This window comes from Physeter macrocephalus, chromosome 20, assembly GCF_002837175.3.
Source record: "Physeter macrocephalus isolate SW-GA chromosome 20, ASM283717v5, whole genome shotgun sequence".
Taxonomy (NCBI): Eukaryota; Metazoa; Chordata; class Mammalia; order Artiodactyla; family Physeteridae; genus Physeter; species Physeter macrocephalus.
In genome coordinates, this window is record NC_041233.1 from 44366599 (window position 1) to 44387537 (window position 20939).

The 20939-nt window shown below is 36.3% G+C and overlaps 1 protein-coding gene across 2 annotated transcripts in view; it reads right to left on the minus strand.

Moving 5' to 3' along the window:
• Window positions 1-20939, minus strand: part of PRKG1 (protein kinase cGMP-dependent 1) — a 1272686-nt gene that overhangs the window by 121055 nt on the left and 1130692 nt on the right. For both annotated transcript variants that reach the window (XM_024121261.3, XM_024121260.3), the window contains exon 8: window positions 6914-6979. In XM_024121261.3, the coding sequence (XP_023977029.1) occupies window positions 6914-6979 (66 nt within the window). The remainder of the gene's footprint in view (window positions 1-6913; window positions 6980-20939) is intronic.

Below are 20939 nucleotides of genomic sequence, written 5' to 3' on the forward strand. Positions count from 1 at the left end.
CTATTGTCTTCGGTTGCTTTTGCATTACAATGGTAGAATTGTGTAGGTGCAACAAAGATCATTCGGCCCACCAAGCATACAATATTGATTTTCTGGCCTTTTACAGAAAAAGTTTTCCTATCCCTGGTTTATGTCATGCAGCGATGGCTTCATACTTACATACCTCACTCAGAAAGTAAACCTCCTGAACTTAATACAACCCACCATTTTTGTGGGGAAGTTTAGTGATCATCTGTTCCTTCTTGAACAGGAGCCTTAGCCAGGAAACATCTATAGCACCCTCCCTGAGAGAAGTTGGATAAATACAATTTTTCCATATGTTTCCATCTCCTCTGACATCCTACGTCCTGATATAGATGACTTCCCTGGCTCCTGCCGGGCTGGTCTGTTGCTTGTTCTACGGAGCCCAGAGCATGGCTTCAGTGGATTCATTATTTTTGTTTATTTTACTTTCAACTTGGAGTTGAACACCTAAATAAGCCACAGCAAAGGGGAATGGAGGAAGGCACCAACCTACCATAAGCAAGAAGGTGGGGAGGAGATCTGGGTAGAGGCCAGGATCAGAAGCACTATCCTTGGAGACTGATGGCAGATGTGGCTAAAGAACTGGAAACTAGTACTAGAAACAGGCTACATGTGGAGGATAGGGTGAATAGACAGATGGAGGTTTTGCTACCAGCACTGGTAAAGAAACAGCAACAGCAACACAAATTAATATAATTGAGCTGGTCCTATACCCTCAGTTTTCAAACCTGTATTGAATTCGTGTCTTGTTCATCTCAGTAGCCCAAGTAACTGACACAGGAAGCAGGCATTCATTTTTTATTCTGAATAAATGTTAAAATTTCCTAGTCTGGCTCTAATCTCAGTTTTAATACCTAGGCTCCAGTTTGGGCGTTGAGAAGTAGTCTTCAGTTTACCAATTCCAGTGACTTTTTCTCTATGTCCAATCTTTCTTGGTAACCTATTTGCTACTCTATTTTGCACAGGTTTGGGGACCAGCCTTAGACCTATGAGTTGCTTCCTAATCATTAGCCTAGTGGCTATGCTACAGTCTTGCTACTCTTTTAAATAGATGGTATGAATATGTCTTTTACACGCAAGTCAACTTAGCTCTAGGAGGTAAAAACTTGAACCAGAGTCACCTAGGCTTTTCTGATCTACAGAGATACCTTAATTTCTAAGACTGCCATTTCCAATGCCCAATAATCTGATATTTGACACTCCCTCCTAATCTCATCATTTTTATGCCCCAGTACACTGCACTTCCTCTAGGCGAGTTCTTGGTTTCTATCCCCCAGACTTTGTCTCAATAACACAACTGGCTCCAAAGTATGATTAAATATCACAGAGTGTCACAAAAAGGTAAGGGTTAGTCATACATGGTTTGTAAATCATTTTAGTGACTCGTGGGGTCTCATGAAGGGCCTTAAGAATCATGTGGAGAGAGTGATTTGGAGGGAGAGAGGGAAGACTCCTGGGTAGACTAAGAGGTCTTACTCTCTTGACAGCCAAAAAAAGTTCCTGTTTTCTTTCTAATTTATTTTATTTAAACAATGGGTTTAGTAAAACAAAAGCTTGAAAACTCCTGGTGATAAACTGTCATTTTAGCTTGAAATTACTAGTCAAAATAATTAGTTGCCAGTATGACACAGGAATTGACCAATCAGAATGGACACTGGTCCTGATGTATGCCAGATGCTCCCTTTTAGTTGCTGGATCAAGGAGAGATCTGGAGATTCCTGGCCAGAGGAATCAGATCACCAGGCAGCAGAGGAGTGGGAAAAACACACAGGGAGCTCAGACTACTGCTATCTACCAACCAGTATGAAAGTGTTTCAATTTTTATAACCAATATGGCTACATCTTGGAGGTTACACAATAAATCAGGGATAGAGTTGAGACTCTAACTTAGATCTTAATTTCCTGGAGGAAAATATGTAACTCTTTGAATATTTACTAGTAGTTATATTACTGTCTTTAAAAATGATCTCAACATGTCAAAAAATAAATTATCCTGTGTGAACTCCTAGCTTCATTAACAACTTACCATGCCAATGAAGAAGTAACCACTGCATAACTGATTAAGGAACACAATGATATAGTTACTTTTATATTTATTTCTTTTCATGGATTCCAAAACAAGAGATGCTAAATATTCTTAGTTGTGTTTTATATATTCAAGAACTTTATTAATGGAAATAGATTGTTCTGTTAGATTAACATCCTTTTATGTCAATTTTCATGAATTTTAGATAGACTGCAGATAGACTGGGTAATTATTAAAATAGTGACTAGGCTGCAAGAAACCCATCCTCAGAGAATGCTTCCTGAGAAAACCATGTATCTGTTTATCATTTTCTAGTTTGTCAATGAGCATTTTTGTGTGTGTGTGTGTGTGGTACGCGGGCCTCTCACTGCTGTGGCCTCTCCCGTTGCGGAGCACAGGCTCCGGACGCGCAGGCCCAGCGGCCATGGCTCACCGGCCCAGCCGCTCCGCGGCATGTGGGATCTTCCCAGACTGGGGCATGAACCCGTGTCCCCTGCATCGGCAGGCGGACTCTCAACCACTGCGCCACCAGGGAAGCCCCGTCAATGAGCATTTAAAAAAAAAAATTCTGACATGCATGATTAGTTACAATAATGTTCTTTTGCTGTCCCTCTGGAATGATAAAGCATAATCACTGGCTTATGTAACATGGTACCTCAGTTGTAAATTTTTGAAAGAAGCTCCTTTTGTTGACAGTTCTAACATCTGCCATCTGTTTGCATGGGATGAAGCCCTGATGCTCCCCTAATTGGCCATAAATTAGGTACCAGCAGCAGGCTTACGGAAAGATCCTTCAGTTACAGTTTGATTTTTTAAGCTGTGAATTCATCATTTGGTGAGAAGCCCAACTCCTCTCATGAGTACAGAAATGCACCTCTTGAGCCCTAGACTCAAGCTGTCTTCTCTATATTTATGTTTAAAGCCAGACCTCCCTCAAGGTATCCTTTCTGTGTATACCCCTGAGGATAAACTTATGCTGATTAGAGAGAAAAACTGCTACATCCAAGGGATTTCAATACTTTCTCTAAGAAAAGGAAGGACACATTTATTGAGTGCTTACTACACATCTTGTGCTGTGCATGGACCTTGATGTGAATTAAATTGTTTGATCTTCAAACCAATTTTATAATTTAGGTGACAATATCCCATTTTGCAGATAGGGAAACTGAGACTTAGAATTTAAATAACTTGCCCATATTCTCATAACATGGTGCAGTAAATATTCAGTATAGAGCTTTATTTGACAGAGTCCATACACTCCCCACTGCACACTATATATGACTAGGTTTGAGAAAAGAGAATGGAATGGATGAGATCAAATGTATGTATGTGATGCTACATGATGCTCCTTCATCTCTCGGGATCTCAGTTAACTAAAGTGAACCTGCACTAGATGACTCACAATGTCCCATCAGTTTGTTCTTCTGACTTGATTCATCTGGGCTTTACCATTTACCATGAAACCTTATCACGTTATGAAACTTTTATGGGTTTCAGTTTCTTTTTTTGTTAAACATCCTATCTTTTTTCCAGGTGGGATCTCATACATGTGGAAATTCATAAATTGCAAAGGACTGTAGAGATATAAACTGATATGATTACCCATCCATCCCCAATCAGCTGGCAAACCCTCAGCCCCAGTGTCACTTCTTTCCTCACCAGATTTCCTTGCTTTATGCTGTAGAGGCAAGATTAAGGCCATCCAAGTTCCCATAACTTTCCTTATTTACATCTCTACAAATTTTCTTTCTTTCCTCTTTTTCACTATTTCCAGATAATTTTTAAAAAGTATTCTCCAAGTTACCTTTCCTTGTTTGCCCACACTTTCCTCCCCTGTGGACACATTTCCATCAAGCATTCCCATTAGTAATTTCACTTGCTCCATCTTCCTCAATAGTTGTACAGACCCATCAAAAGGAAACTCTCCAAGACTTCACTAGGGCCTCATATTTCCCCACCCCCCATTTTTTTTAACTCAATATCTTGAAAGAAATAACCCTTTAGTCTCATTGCTCTCACTTCCTCAGTGCCCACTGACTCTTTGTAATCTGGATTCCATTCTCACCATTTTATTAAATTTTTTTTCTCCCAGGTTACTAAACCTATTGCCCTTTTCTCTCTCTATATGCCTCTCAGCTTCTCACTTGCATTTAATGCTGCTGATTATCCTTTTTCTCTTGAAATCTTCTCTTGGTTTGTGGGGTTCCTACACTGCTCTGAGTGCTAACATTGCAGGTTTATTCACTGGTTTTCTTCCCCTGCCTCACTTTTAAATGTAAGAATTTCCACAAATTCTAAAATTGGTCTTTTTATCTTCTCTATCTTTCATGCAATTCCATCCAGTCTTATGGCTTCAGCTGTTAACTCTCTGTCAGCAATTTTAAAGTTAATTTTAAGTTAACTCTAATGACTTATTGTCCCACATTTTCTACCTCCTGCAGGGCATCTGTTCCTGAGTGTCCAACTTGTATGTCAAATTTATTATATTTTTAGTGAAAAATCATTATGCCTCCCAAACTAATTTTTTTCAACATTCCTTCTAGATCTTCTTAATCCTGACTACACCCCTAATTTCTCCCTTAGCCTTCACATTCAGTCAAGCGTTAAGCCCTCTGGGTTTACCTCTTCGTTCTAATGTATGCCTCCCATTAATGGTCTCATGATCACCATGTGGATTTACAGACTGCCAATCAGATATTCTGTCTCTATCCTCTCCCTCTAATTCATCTTACACAGCCTCTCAGTGTTCTAGTGACACTACCTGGCTGCAGAGAACTGTCAAAGTCGCCCTTCTCCCACTACTTGGTAATCTTGGTGAACCAGCCCCTACATGTTTGTGAACGTTTCTGTCACACCTCCTCCAACTACCTTTACACAGCCTCCCTTGAGCCGGTAGAAATGGCTCATAGTTTCATTCTGAGTACTGCTTATGCTCTTCACTCTATTTATCTTGCTTCTCCTATACTTACAGATTTAACTAATAAAACCACTTATTCCATGAAAACTTCCCTGATTCTCCCCAGAAGTAGTCAACTCCCTTCTCTGGACTCCCACAGTACACTGTGGTCCATTCTTGCATCCTGCTTTGCATCGCGGTTATTTGTATAAATGCCACAATTCCTCTATTAGAAGCTACCCCCCCAAACCAGGATCTGTGCTGCTCCTTTGATTTTTCTCACAGCCCTTAACAATGCCTCGTATGTGCTACAGCCTCAGAAAAACGTTAGTCAAATGAAAGAAAGAATGAATAGGTCATTGTTGTTTCTGGGAACCAGATGAAGAATATCTGTTTCAGAAATATTCATGGATATAGCTATCATTCTGCAATGATGCCACTGCTCTGGTTCTAGAGATCCAGCACAGAGGGGCATGCAAAAGTGAGATGTGTGAATCAAGAGGGATTCCTCTACGTCGAGAGCCCCCTGAGCTCAACATTCAACTCCTTCATTCTGAACTGATCATAGCTGCCCCTCAGTTTCATTCCACACCGACATTCACAACCTATTCCAGCTCTAATGCCTCCACTAAAATGGATGCTTTACGGTTCTTCTCCTGGGTCAGGCACTTGGCTTTTGTGATAAATGTATCCACATACACAGCAAAGAGAAAACGTCTGGAGGACTGCTTCCAGACAGTAGACATGCATTTTACTCAGGCTATTGGAGAGTCAATAATCTGATATTTGTAGTTTAACCTATAAAGCATTCAGGTAATGGGGCTAGCAAGGCAGAATAAACAGAAGGAACAGGGAGCAGCATCACTGAACAAACTTTTAATGGCCCTAAATATGCCTATGGCTAGAACTGATGCTTTCTCCAAAAGCGTCTTCCTAAATGCTTCTATATTAGAAATTTGGGGACGGAAGAATAGAGGAGAAAACTAAAACATGCTCAAGGAATAGTCCATTTCCTAGTAACAATAATAATAAATTTACATTATCTAAACATAAAAGTTTATAATTATTATAAAATATACTATAAATATTTTATAAATTATAAAATATAATTGAAAAATACGAATAATTATTATTTTTAAAAAATTTACACGAATAGCATTGGTCAAGTGTCTCCTGGGTAAAGACTACTTGGACACATGCTTTTCTTTTCTTTTTTTTTTTTTAACATCTTTATTGGAGTATAATTGCTTTACAATGGTGTGTTAGTTTCTGCTTTAGAACAAAGTGAATCAGCTATACATATACATATGTCCCCATATCTCCTCCCTCTTGTGTCTCCTGCCCATGTCCTCAAGTCCATTCTCTACATCTGCATCTTTATTCCTGTCCTGCCCCTAGGTCCTTCATAACCATTTTTTTTTTACATTCCATATATATGTGTTAGCATACGGTATTTGTTTTTCTCTTTCTGACTTACTTCACTCTGTATGACAGACTCCAGGTCCATCCACCTCACTACAAATAACTCAATTGCGGTTCTTTTCATGGCTGAGTAATATTCCATTGTATATATGTGCCACATCTTCCTCAGCCATTCATCTGTCAATGGACACTTAGGTTGCTTCCATGTCCTGGTTATTGTAAATACAGCTGCAATGAACATGCTTTTCTCATGTGTTCTCATCAATCCTCATGATACCTCTATGATGTTGCATTATCCCCAGTTCCCAAATGAGCTGAGGTGACGTTCATAGTGGTTAAATACCTTGTTAAAGATCACAAAGTTGGAATGGCAGAGTGAGCCACTTCCAAGAATAACAGGGAATACGAATCAAATATAGAACTCATTTTAAATAAAAAGATATAAAACAGGTATTAATAGCTCCATGAAGCGATGTCTAATTCCAGGAACTTATGTGTGTCACTGATATGAGTGCGCAACATGCATAAGAAAGCAAGGCACTTACTCTCTGTCGATCACAAGGCAGGTTACAGCTTCTGCAGCAATTACGTTTGCTGTTCTGACATCTTCCCTATACAAAAAATAGAGAGAGATTGAAGTAAAACAACCTTTAATATCAAAGCAAACTATTCATTATGATTAATTCAAGGCACATATTATGTATACTCTTCTGGTTTTTGCACTTCCAGGTTTAAGCTTTGTCCATGTTTCAAATTTCTTTGTCCTGAGGAACCATATTACTCTTGTCATTTATCACACAAATCTTACAATTATAATCCAGTAGTTATAATTTTCAAACTTAAAGTTTCACTTACACAAATGAAACAAAATTTTATATCATCATTCCCCATGCTAGCTGGGGAATTAATGAATTAATTGGATGATGATAAAGACAGTAATGAACATGAATAGGTAAACTTTTTAGAAGACCTGAGATATAATTCTGGAAACTGGAGTATCTAATCCATTTGTGTGTGAATTTATCATTATTACCCTGAGAATAATGGACCTGTTGTAATCATTTTCTTACTTTGGAGACCCTGTACTTAATGTGACCAATCTTTTGGCAACTTATAATAAACAGTTATTCACCTATACCAGAGCTTACGGTTGCTCAAGAATATTCAACAAATCTTAATCACTCTGATTGAAATATGTATATACATACTGTTCCTTTATAAGCATCTAATTGGTCACTGCAAGAATATCTATCAACCTCTTAAACCTTTATAAATCTGCCATGGTATCTCATCTTATCCAGTGGTCAAAGGTGGATTTGGTAAATTAACATACACATTTCATTTTGAGCTACTAAAAATTTAATAGTACCACTGTCATGGAAACATTAAGTTATACTTGAAACACTGTTTCCTAGTAAGGTAAAATTTCTAAGCTAATATAATTAATGATAAATATAGTTTGAAATACAGTACAGAGATATGTACATAGGAAATAATATGGTGTCAATAACCAACTAAAAATCATAATTGAAACATCATATGTCTCTAATATCAGGCTTTAAAGTCTTGAAAATAAAGATTTTCCCAGTGGATTTTAATTTTTTCAAAATACACTAAGTTCTCACAGATACTTCTGAACTATATTTTTCCATTGATCCTTTTGTCTTTCACTGTTGCTACATGATGCTGCTACCACTACAGTTGCTTTATAGTAACTATTAGTATTTAGTATTTGGAAAAGCAGTTTCCCCTACCAAAATTCTTTTTCAGAAATATCTTGATGATATTCTTAAGCATTCATATTTCATAAAGATTTTAAAATCATTTTTCCACATCTAAAGAAACCCACATTGGGATTCTAGTAGAGTTGTATTACATTTTTACATTGATTTCAGAAGAAGAACTTTCTGATTATATTAATTTTCCTTGCAAGAGCATACACAGCATGACTCTCCACTTGTTCAGATCTAGTTTTATGTCTTAATCTTTCTTAATCTTTTTCACTTAATCTTTCTTAATCTTTTTCCTAGCATTTTTTTTAAAAGTATTCCTAGGTGTTTTATATTATCAGTTTCTCTTATGGCATTCCTTTTCCATTTCTGTTTCTCATTGGTTATTGCTATTAAAGAAAAAAACCTATTGATTATTGTATATTTTTAATCTACCTACCATACAAAGTTCACTTCTGATTCTAAAATTTCTATTTCAGTCTCTTCAATTTCCAGTATGATCCTCCCAGTGCCCCACCCCCCACATCCTCCACCTTCCAGGCAAACTGGCTCCTCTAAACGACTGAACACAAGATCTCCTTCCTGTCATGAGTTCTTCTTACCAAGCCTTCCCTAAGCCTAGGAACTTCCTCTCCAACTCCTTGACCAGTTCACACCTGCTTACCCTTTAGATCTCGGCTTAGGTGCCCCTTTCCTCAGGGATGCCATGCTAAATTAACTAGGTTGGGTTCCCTATTTATCTGTTCTCATGGCCTTATGTACCTCTCCATCCAAGTACCTATCACGGTTTATAATTTATGCATTTATTTGTTGGTTAATGGCTCTATCCTCTTTCCACTAAACGTTATGAAGGCAGGGTCCATGACTAGTTTTGCTCCCCATTTTATACTGAATGGCTGGAACAGATGAGTTGCTTAGTAAGTGTGTGAATAGGAATCTTGAAACCTTGGGAAGAATAGAGTTCAGGCTTTGGAGTCACACTATCGCAGTTTTACAAAACAAGGTATACATGCTTTATGAAAGCCTCAATTTCCTCATCTATAAAAATGGGAATGATAACAGTGCCCATTTAATGGTCTTAAATGCAATAATGATGTTTTTCACAATGCCTAGCACAGAGAGAGCAGTGGGTCCTGCCGTTCATTACGTCTAATTTTTCTCATCACCAATACTGTCTTTGTGGAGGCGCTGTCTGGTATTTTACGAAATGCTACTATCCAAGAACAAAGTGAGGATTTTCTTTCTGTTCCATAGAAATAGATAATATTTTTTCAAGTCCATTATTATTTCTATGTAGTCATTTTTGGTGAAGTGGACACAACAGACAGAAGTCATCAGTAATGCCCATCAGGTGCCTTATAAATTGTATGAATGACTTATTTCTTAGGAGACCGCTCATGGCAGCATATGTTACTACAAATTGCTGCCAGTGTATTTTTTAAAAATCTATCACAGCTTTATAGAAAACTAACTTTCCCTAAAATATATTTCTACCTTGACAAGTTAAAATTGCCCACAGAGTCTTTAAAAATATAACATGTGAAAAATAATGCTTCATTTTCAACATATTTTCCATGCATATGAATTTTTTAAAAAAATGCTTTCATCACAAATGTCCAACATTTTAAAACTGTATCATATTATCTGGTCTAAATTGGATATACTTTCAAAATAAATGCAATTTCCTTGCAACAAAAAGAAAATACGTAGATATTTTAAAATGTAGATGGTGAAAAATCAAAGATCAGAAAAGTGACATAGTCAATAGAAATTGAGAATATTTTATTTTAAAAAAGGAAATTTTGTAAGTTATGGCCGACAATCAGGCTCAGTACCTAGTAATGTGACATGTATCAAAACAAAAAAGATGCATAACACGGAGAAAAAACAGCAATATTAAACAGTGGATTATAATATTTGCCATCTATTGAGCATCTGGTATATATCAGGAACTATATTAAACAATCTGCACAAGTCTCAGTTAATGCATATAACAGAGGGTGGGTATTTTATCTGAAATTTACACTTGGGGATAAATGTTATGTAATACACCAAAAGACAGACATAGCTAATGAGTCGCAGTCTTGATATTTGAACGAAGAGCTGTCTGGCTCCAAAGCCCATGTTCCTTTCTCAACAGTTCACTGCCTATACCCTCTGCTATAAGATTTTAAATTGACAACTATTCTAAATTCATTCTACTGCAGGATGACACCTGAGCGGTAAGCACTCATAATGTCTCTCTGCCCATCAGTATAAAAATTATATTTAACTATTTTAAAAAGCAGCATTAATGTTTATGGGTGCCCAACTGCAAAGCTAAATCAATAAACCATTTTGATTCTCAAATTATTAGAGTTCCTATCCATACTATGTCATAGCCCTGCTATGTTGCTTTATAACAATGTTATATAACAATAGAAAATCATTCAATGCCAAACTCATGTTGCCATTACAATGTTATTGCATTTCTACGTAAGATGTTTAATGCCACTATGCCTGCCTATGCACGTGTCTGGAAATGCCGTCCCTGCGTACCCAGAGAGCTTGCTCCTGGAAAAATGCTACCTGACCTAGTACTGACATATATTAATCCCTTATTTTAGGAGAGATTGTAGAAACTTCTGATGAGAGAATATATTTATATAAGCTGACAATACTGTGACTTACTGTATGTGCTTATTTCCTTTGTAGGACCAAGGACCATGGTAAAAGCAAATATCACTTGGACTGAGATATGAAATATTAAATACTCATAAAACAGGGATGTCCTCATAGCTCCACAGCTATGTAACATATCTACGTAGCTGTTATGATACTGGTTTCACACAGAACATGTGCCAAGGTAGCAGGGGCTTCATGTAATACTAGTTTAGACATGGGGAAAAGAAGAGGGAGATAATGTTCCTTTTAAAAAACTGAGCTTCCTTTTAGTTTTACTTTTTGGCATATCAGCGTGTTTGATAATTTCTAACAGAATAATATATGAGACTTTGAAAAAACATCAGCAAGAGAATTTTATAAATAGAATTTTAAGATAATGTCTAATATACTTAAAACTTTCACCAAACACATATTGCCTCTGAGCACAGCACACTTCTTTCTAGTAGGTAAAGCTCCATGTATCTACATAACAGTCCAGGTCTAACATGCACAGTGTCTTATTTAAAAATAAAAATCTCATATTCATTCATTTCTGTACCTGTATATTAGTTTATTTCAGCATGACAATTAATAAACATGTACTACTGCAGAAGTAGCTACTGTTTGGCAAATTAACAGATATTTTACAAACTTGCCATTGATTAATGAACAAAAGCTATGCAGTTTAGTAGTCTTCTTTTTTTAAGCATTTTTGGAGGAGTTAGAAATTCCTTTCAATGAAATCATAGAGCATGAAAAAATATCCAAAAATATTTGCAAATACGGTTTTCTGTGCACTGACTCTGATATTCTCTGAACTTCATCACTGGAATCTTCATCATCACTGTACCCCAAAGTAGAGTCGCTGTCAGTATCTGAATAATCCATAGCAAGGGTTTACATTGACTCTTCTCTTTCTGAAGCAATTCTCTCATGTCTCATGGCTGCTAGAGACCTCTATAGTGAATTGATATCTCTCCGGGAACACAGAGTGTACGAGGCCAAAGCAGAACAGTTTATGCAAAGTAACTGTTCCAAGAGAGGCTCTCCCTTTTCAGCTCTAGAGCAATGTGACTGCTGTCATCAGAGTCCTAGCATTCCCTCGGTGCCAGCCTTGATGGAAAGTGACACTACTCCAATGGCTTGACAGTTTAGAGCAACCATGGGTCAGAGCCCTTCATTCTCATTCAAGTGCAACAGGCAATGTCCACAGTTAAATTTAGGACAAAATAAATGCTTTTCATCTCAAAATCAAAGGCAATCATACTACAACACATAGGATGTTCAAAACTGATAGGCTATGAGAAGCATCCAAGAGCCACTTGAAATTAGACTTTGAATTAATTATGAACTAGAATTGCAGAGTTTGTGGCAAATTCAACTGTGCTATTTGAAAGTTTGGTCCCAGAGGAGGTAAATGTCGTGAAAAAAAAGTTGTATCAGGCCATTCACTGACTCTACTTCCTATTAAGTCATGAAGTTATTCTAACATGATTTATAACTCCCACACTCCAATAGAACACATACACTAAGTGTAAAATGAATTAATGCAAATAAACACTTGTCTTTTAACCAAGCCTGGCATAGAGTAAGCAACCAATCAATGTTAACTATCATCATCATCATCACTGTTATTACTTTAGGATCCTCTGACATCTAGAAAGCATGTTACCCTTCTGGATAGAGTTCCTCTCAGGAAACCTCCTTTCCTAAAACTCTATTCTAAATCAGTCTCCCAATTGTTTTCTGATGCTACCTTCTCAGTTTGTTTTCCTGAATCCTCTTCCTTGGTTCACTAGAAAATAGGTGTTTCTCCAAAATTCGTTTTTTGGCCTTTTTTTTTTTTTTTTTTTTTTTTTGCAGTATGCAGGCCTCTCACTGTTGTGGCCTCTCCCGTTGCAGAGCGCAGGCTCCGGACGCACAGGCTTAGCGGCCATGGCTCATGGGCCTAACCGCTCCGTGGCATGTGGGATCCTCCCGAACCGGGGCACGAACCCATGTCCCCTGCATCGGCAGGCGGACTCTCAACCACTGCACCACCAGGGAAGCCCTGGCCTTCTTTTTGATTGCTCCAACTCTTCTTACTGGGGAAATCTCACATAATCCTATGGCATCAGCTGTTAGTTTTATATTAATGACTTTCAAGTCTTCATTTCTAACTTTACCTTTCTCCTACTGGACACCTTTGTCTGAAAGTTCCATTGCAACCTCTAATTAAAACCTAACTTATTTTCTTTTAACCTCAAAACCACTGTTTTCCTTGGGTTCCCTATCTGGGTAAATGACATCACCATTCTTGCATTTGCCTAGGCTCAAAAGATTAGATTCATTTTTTTACTCTCCTTTCTCCATCACTGCCTATGATTGATTATACTAGTTCTGTCTTTGCCTTATCTCTTATATCCATCCTTGCTTTGCATTCTCACAGCCACTGCTTTACTTTGGGCCTTTACCGTCTCTACCCTGGAACGCTGATCAGGCCTTCTAACTGACCTCCTTGCCACCACTCTCTCCCTCCTCTAAGTCATATCTCACTTTGCAATACATTTTCTAATGTAAATCCAGTCATGTCAGTTCTTTGCATGAGAACTTTCAAAAGAAAAAAGAAAAGTTTCTATACTGTCATTTAGAGTTTGAGGTTCTCCACTAACTGACCTCTCACCTTTCCAGGCACTATACAGACGATCCTCTGCTGCACCTGCAACAAATAACTGTTTCCTTAAAATACGCCAGCTATCATCTCCATGCCTGTGCACATGCAGGTGGCTCCTCCAAGAACCGTTTATTCCAGTTCAAACTTTCATCCATGCACACTTCCATGATTTTTCAGTAGCATTTTAAAGGGAAAAAAATCCACATAAGAAATATGTCTACATACTAATCACAGAAAAAAAAATGTAGTTAAACAAACAAAAAAGAGAGAAAATAGAAAAATACTATAATACCATCTGCCAGGAGATAACTAAGGTTAACACCTTGGTGAATATCTTTCAAACACTTTATTATTCTTAAGTATTCACATGTTTCATGAATATAATGTCAATGTTTATTTTAACAAATATTTACTGAGGGCTATTATATTCTGAATGTCTGAACCTTATGGTCTAGTTGGGACAGAAGTTAAATTAGTATGCAAAAAAATGCTGATCAAATATCATGCAAACAGAGATCTAATAGAGAGGATGTCATTTTGCAATTCAGAGGACAGACAGCCTTTTTGAGGACATTAAAAATTTAGACCCCACTCCCCCAAAATGAGTTGAATTAGCAAGATAAGTCAGGGAAAGAAAAACATGCAGTAACCCTGAGGTAGGAAATAACTTATTGTAAAACAAAGAAGGTTGAAATTCAGGGATAGAGTAAAAGAAGGCAGGGGCCAGGAGAAACCAGAAAGGAAGGCAGGGTCCCATCATTCAGATCCTGTAGACTAGTCCAAGGATCTACTTTTCAAAAGAGATTGACTAAGGGAAAATTTTTTCCTTTACCGTATTAATAAAATCTTAAAAATTAGGTGGAAAGCACAGACAGAGGAAACAATTTGTATGAAATAAAGTATTGAGGAAATAATTTTAGATGAGTCATTTTAAAACACTGATGTCCTTTACACTTATTAAAGTAAACGTTAGTGTATGGAAATCCATATATTAAAGAATATATCTAAACAGAAAATATGATCTCTGCCCTTTAGAACCTTCCAATGTAGAATATAGGAGTAATGAAAAAACAAATGCATAAAAATCAATGTATTATCAGGAATATTTGTCAACTCATGACGAACAAAGACTTGAGTTTGAACTAGATACATTTTCCAGAGTCCACCCAAGGCAGTCTCTGCTTTTTCATTGATAACAGGGACTCATGACATGACCTCAAAGAGGATGTTTCTCTAGGCAGAGCAATGATAAATGTTACCAATAAAGTAAGGCCAAAGTTTATCCTTTCTGGTAACATAGGTGTATATTTCCATTCACTGCATTAATTCACTTTCTGAGAGAATGCAAATCCTTTTGGATCTACACCCATGCAAGGTCACCATAAATACAGAGTGATGAATTTGGAAGAACTCAATTTTCACATTCCTTTTTCATATTACTTCTGCTGGGTTGATGGCATAGTGAATTTTTGATGTGACTTATGAACTCTGCGTTCTATGGCATGCTTCAATAACAATGAACATAAACATTTATTAGACTGAACCAAAGAGACTGCTGTTTTTGCAGGTTAAAATGGCCAATCATTGGCAATTTCATGTTTCAACCTAATACATGGAATTAGTGTAAGTGAAAGGGGATGGAAAAGCAATGGCAGAGGGACATGCATTGCTATTTCTTTTCTGTTGTGCTCCCTTTGTGCCATAAACCGAACTGACTTCAGCAGTAATCCATATTGCTTCCATATTCCATATGTGATTCCTCTGAATGTTGACACGATTGATGGCATTTGCTCTTCTATCTAGTCATTAAAGATAATTCTCTGTCCATTCTATTGTAACTAGGATAAGAACCACAGAAGAAATTCCGAGTCCTAGTGTTTTGCTGTTGTTATTGTTGCTAGAGTACAAATGGTATTTACTTTGTGCTCTGGCTTCAAATATTAAACTCTTTGTTAGAGTCTTACAAATTTAAAGAATGTCTCCCTAGAGTGTATTTTATGGAGAGAAAGAAGAGTTTGTTGCTCTCATTTATTCCTTATTATTATTTTATTAGTTGTTCAGAAGTACAGATTTAGATATTACATTGCCATTGTTTTCTTAGGGGCTTATTTGGTCTATTTCTGAATGATTTACAGGTATTTTCATTGGAGAGAAAAAAAGAAGAAAGAATTTTACTCTAATTAAAATTTTTTTTTAAATCAAACCTGGAGTACATTATAATAGATGTTCTATTCATTTACTCAAGCCGAACACTCACTTTCTTCTTAACACTATGCTTCCTCTTCTTTGAACCATACTTCATAATATAATATGGATTAAGAGATCAATAAATCTAATAGCTTTTTTTCTTTTCAGATAATGATGCATGTAATTTTGTAATGTAATTGGCCAAATAAAGTTGGAATTTCAGGAGAAGACACTAATAGACAAATGATTCCATGGGTGTCTCATGAGTCATGAGTACTTTCAAAAATAAAATAATGCGTGGTAGTTTCCTTTTTCTTTGTTTCATCTGTATTCCACAGAGCTGAAAACTGATTCTTCAATTGTTTTCCTATTTTTAAAATAGAGGAAAAAACATATTCAAATGATGACTGGTAAAAACGTACTAAAACTTCAACTGATGCATGTTTGAAATGAATGTTAATCTCCTTGGCCACATATTTCAAAGGATTATTGCCTTTATAAAGTGCCTTCAAGCCAGGAGCGTGTCTCTTTCCTATAAAGAATTCTAGACAACATGCCAGAAGACTGTCTCCTATTTTTTATTCTATTGCCAACTTAGTGGGTGACCTTGAGAAAATGTCCCATTCTCTGTTTCATTTTTCAGATGTGAAATGGTGATTGAAATCACTGCTCTGTTCTCCTCTGTAATTAGTTTTATCAACATGGAACACTTTTTAAAAGTTCTAATAATTATCATGCTTTTCAATGCTCCTGAGACAATTCATCCCAAATCGAAGGATATTTCTTTAGATAAAAAAAGGTATCATAATCCTGTAATTGTGATCCACCATCTGAATACGCAAGTGGAATATTAAGGCATAGATTTTCACAGTAACATTTTTTATCTGTGACTAAAAATGTATTTCCACATAGAAATCAGACATGTTCATTTGAAACAATAGAGTCTCATGATCAGAAGTCAAGAACTATGTAATAAATATTTATAAAATCATTATTTTGACTGGTAAAAATTATATTGAGATTTTAATTGGGTTCTTTTAGGGAAGAGAAATATCTAGAATTTTAAAATAAACTGTAAAAGATCGCTTTCTTTTGGTACTTGCTCATCAAATATTTCATATTTTGCATTATTTGAATAAAAAGCTCTCTAAACAAAATTCTTCAATTAATCTAATATGCTATAATTTCATCCAAATCAAAGATTAACTTTGAATCAAAAATAAACAGAAGAAACTTTGAATCAAAAATAAACAGAAGAAACAACTTAATGGATGAAGAAAGGAAAGTCATGGCTATGTGTATAATAAGGCCAATTTGAATAGAAAGTGCTAAAGTCAAACCACTGCATACAATTTAAACTCCTCAGTTGGTGTTGGTTAAAAAAATCAAACAGGGTATTGAATTTATTACAGTGAGAGAAATGCAAATGCATGTGAATACGCTACTGGTAGGAAAATAATCTAGTATAACCTTTGCAGACAATTCAGCTTTGTATAACAACTTAGCACTATTTTTTAATATTTTTCTTGCAATTATTTATCTCACATACGTATTCATGGTTTGGGGAAATAATGACATTAACAGGATGCTACAAGAGCATTGTGTGTAATAATGTTGGAAATAACCTAAATATCTACCAATGTAGAATTGACTAAATAAAATTTTCTACAATAAGACAAGGCAATATTAAAAAAATTAAAAGAACTGAAGAGAACCTATATGAATATGATCTCCAGGATATCTTGAGTGAAAAGACCATAGTGCAGAACCATGTATAATATGCTTTCATTTATATAAATTACACACACACACACACACACACACACACACACACACTCACACAAATAAGCATACATTAAAATGCATGAATTATTTTAGGATGCATTAGAAAAAGTAGTTATATCCAGGGAAGAGAATGTATGATTAAAGGGTAGAGGAAAGAGGGAAATTACTTCTGTAGCTTTTGAATTTTATACTATGTACCTGAATTACCCGTCATAAAATATTTTTAAAAGTAAATATATGAAATAATGGAAATTAACTCTTACAAGCAATTTTTGGGTAGAGAGGCTGGTGAGGTCTTTCACTCTCTTGGAAGGTCTAGTTTGTATTGAGCGCATAGGTAGCTATTGTCCATCCCTGGGCCACCCCTCAAGCCTCATCCTATAGCCATCCCCAACTAGCAGAGCTAGAGCTAACTTATGCTGGCCCAGTCTGATCACACTGAAGAGATACCAGCTTTGTAGATGGGGCAAGTAAAAATACTTGACACAGTATCTTCCCAGTGTCACTTACAACACTGCCTTTTGCCCCGTTTTCATTGGCAGCAATTATAGGGACTAGATGACAAACCAAGGAAGGTATTTTTTGAGCAGGGACATCTGCTTCTTAACACCCTTAACCACAGTTAGGTTGACACTTTGGAGCTCTTAAAAGGTTAAGTTACCAATTCTATTTGTATACAGAAAACATTTCATATAGATATACATGTATGTATATAATAATTAACATATATTTAATATTGCTTTGAGATTGTATTTTTAATATATCCACTAGCAATTGGGAAACAAATTTTTTCTCTATAATATTTTTCATAATTTATTATTGTCATTATTATTATTATTATAGCATGTCTAACTTCAATAGATTCTATTCATTCTTGTTTACCTACTGATAAACCATCATAACTGCCATGCTTCTATTAATCTGGAAAGTTCCCCAAGGATTAACAGTAATCTCTTAATAGTGATTAAGTCCCTCTGTTGTTAATATAAAAGCATGCTTTCAAAGTGCAATCAAGGATTTAAGATCACATTGATGAAATTTTCTAATATGGCTTACTAATCTGAAAACTGCATAAATAAAAATGATTTACTGCTGTAATATAGAAAAGAATGGCATTCATTAATTCATTTATTCATTCACAAACTAGGGTTTCCAGATTTAGCAAATAAAAATACACAGCATCCAATTTAATTTGAATTTCAGATAAACAATGATTTTTTTTTAGTATGAGTGTCCTATGTAATAATATAATTGTAGTAAAAAAAAATTCATAGTTTATCTGAAATTCAAATTTAACTGGTATCTTGTATTTTATCTGGCAACCCTAAATAAGTTTCTGAATATCAACTCTGAGCCAGGTGCTGTCCTAGGTGCTGGGTATACAGAGGGGTAAAGAACAAAATCCTTGGCTTCCAAGACTTTACAGCCTAGTAGGTAAGACAGACTATTGGCAGTTATAATGCAGTGTGATCAGAGTATCAGAGGTGTGAACAGAGTGAGACAGAATCACATGGAAATGTCCCAACCCTGACTGAGAGATGGATTTGGGGAGGAGCATGGATTGATGGTGGAGAGGATCATGGGAAGCTACTTTGAAGAGGTGATGCCTCAGATGAGAACTGATGTGCATGTAGAAACTTGTCAACAGAGAAAGTGAGGTGGTACTATCACAAGGAACAGCTTGTGGAAAAGCATAAGAAAATCTTGTATATAGGGAATAGCAAGTAATTCATAATGGTTGAAACCCTGGGAGAGAAAAGTAGAGAGAGAAATAAGGCTAGCAGGGTTGGGACAGGAGAAATTATAAATGGCTGTATACTGACTATATACGTCTGTGTTAAAAGCACTAGGGAGGCAGGTAGCAAGAGCCATGAACTGTGTACAGCTGAGAATCCTGAGGTACAAATGGGAACAGAGTTGGGTCACCTTTACAATAATAGCTATGGCACAATTCAAGCTGACCAAAAGTTTTAGCTTCATTGATACTTGGGAGAACCAATAATTACTGAGCACTTCTCTGAGCCAGGTATTTGCTGCTTAAAAGTGAAATCTCAATAATACAATCATATGGGGTCCGAAAACTGCCCCTGGGCCAAAACCAGCCAGCAGCCTATTTTTGTGCAGTTCTCAAGGTGTGAATGGTTTTAACATTGTTAAAGGGTTGTTTAAAAAAAAAAAAAAGCAAAAACAAAGAATACGTGGGAGAGACCATATGTGATATGCAAAGCCTAGAATATTTGCTATCTGGCTCTTTATAGAAAAAGTTTGCCTACTCCTGAATAAATGAAGGAACTGAAGCATAGTAGAGAGATTCAAGGACCTGCCTGGAGTAATACAGTTAAAAAGTGACAAATCTGGATATTAAATCAGATTTATCTGTTCTCAGTGTAGTGTCCCTTCCAACTAATCATGTCACCCTCCTGACCTTGGAAATATCTATCCTTACCAATTCTGGAGCTATGGACAATGGGTGTTATTCTGCAGGCTGTGTGCGCCTTGACCATCCTAGTGAGGTAACAGCATAGGCATGAACTCACTTTCGCCTAATCCCAAGTCCACTGCTGTATAAAAACCTGCCTTGCCACTCCCTTCCATTCTGGTGATATTATGCATATACATCCCAAGCGCAGACAATCTAATCAGGCCCAAGTATTTAATTAATGTTTTCTGGGCAGTAACTAAAATGGAATCTACACTGCAAATAATTACTTAGCAAGTCAACAATAACTTTTGCAGACTTTACATCTGAAATGGCTTAAAAGAAAATGCGCAAAAAATAGAATCTGTAGTTTAATAAAACATACCATTTGACAGATTTTTAAAGACCATACAGCAAATAACCTGCTAATTAAGTAATGTCTTAATGAAACTTTCAATAATCTTAATTATGGTATCTAGTGGTTTTAATTAGGTGCAGCTACAACACAAGGCTGTGTTGTAACAACCATCTGAATATAGCAACCATCAGTTGCTATATTCAGTCAATCACAAAACTGAGAAATCTGAAAAACTGAAATCATTTCCACTAAGATCAGGAACAAGACAAGGTTGCCCACTCTCACCACTTATTCACCATAGTTTTGGAAGTTCTAGCCACAGCAATCAGAGAAGAAAAAGAAATAAAAGGAATCCAAATCAGAAAAGAAGAAGTAAAGCTGTCACCGTTTGCAGATGACATGATACTATACATAGAGAATCCTAAGGATGCTACCAGAAAACTACTACAGCTAATCAATGAATTTGGTAAAGTAGCAGGATACAAAATTAATGCACAGAAATCTCTGGCATTCTTATACACTAATGATGAAAAATCTGAGAGCGAAATTAAGAAAACACTCCCATTTACCACTGCAACAAAAAGAATAAAATATCTAGGAATAAACCTACCTAAGGAGACAAAAGACCTGTATGCAGAAAATTATAAGTCGCTGATGAAAGAAACTAAAGATGATATAAATAGCTGGAGAAATATACCATGTTCTTGGATTGGAAGAATCAACATTGTGAAAATGACTCTACTACCCAAAGCAATCTACAGATTCAATGCAATCCCTATCAAACTACCACGGGCAT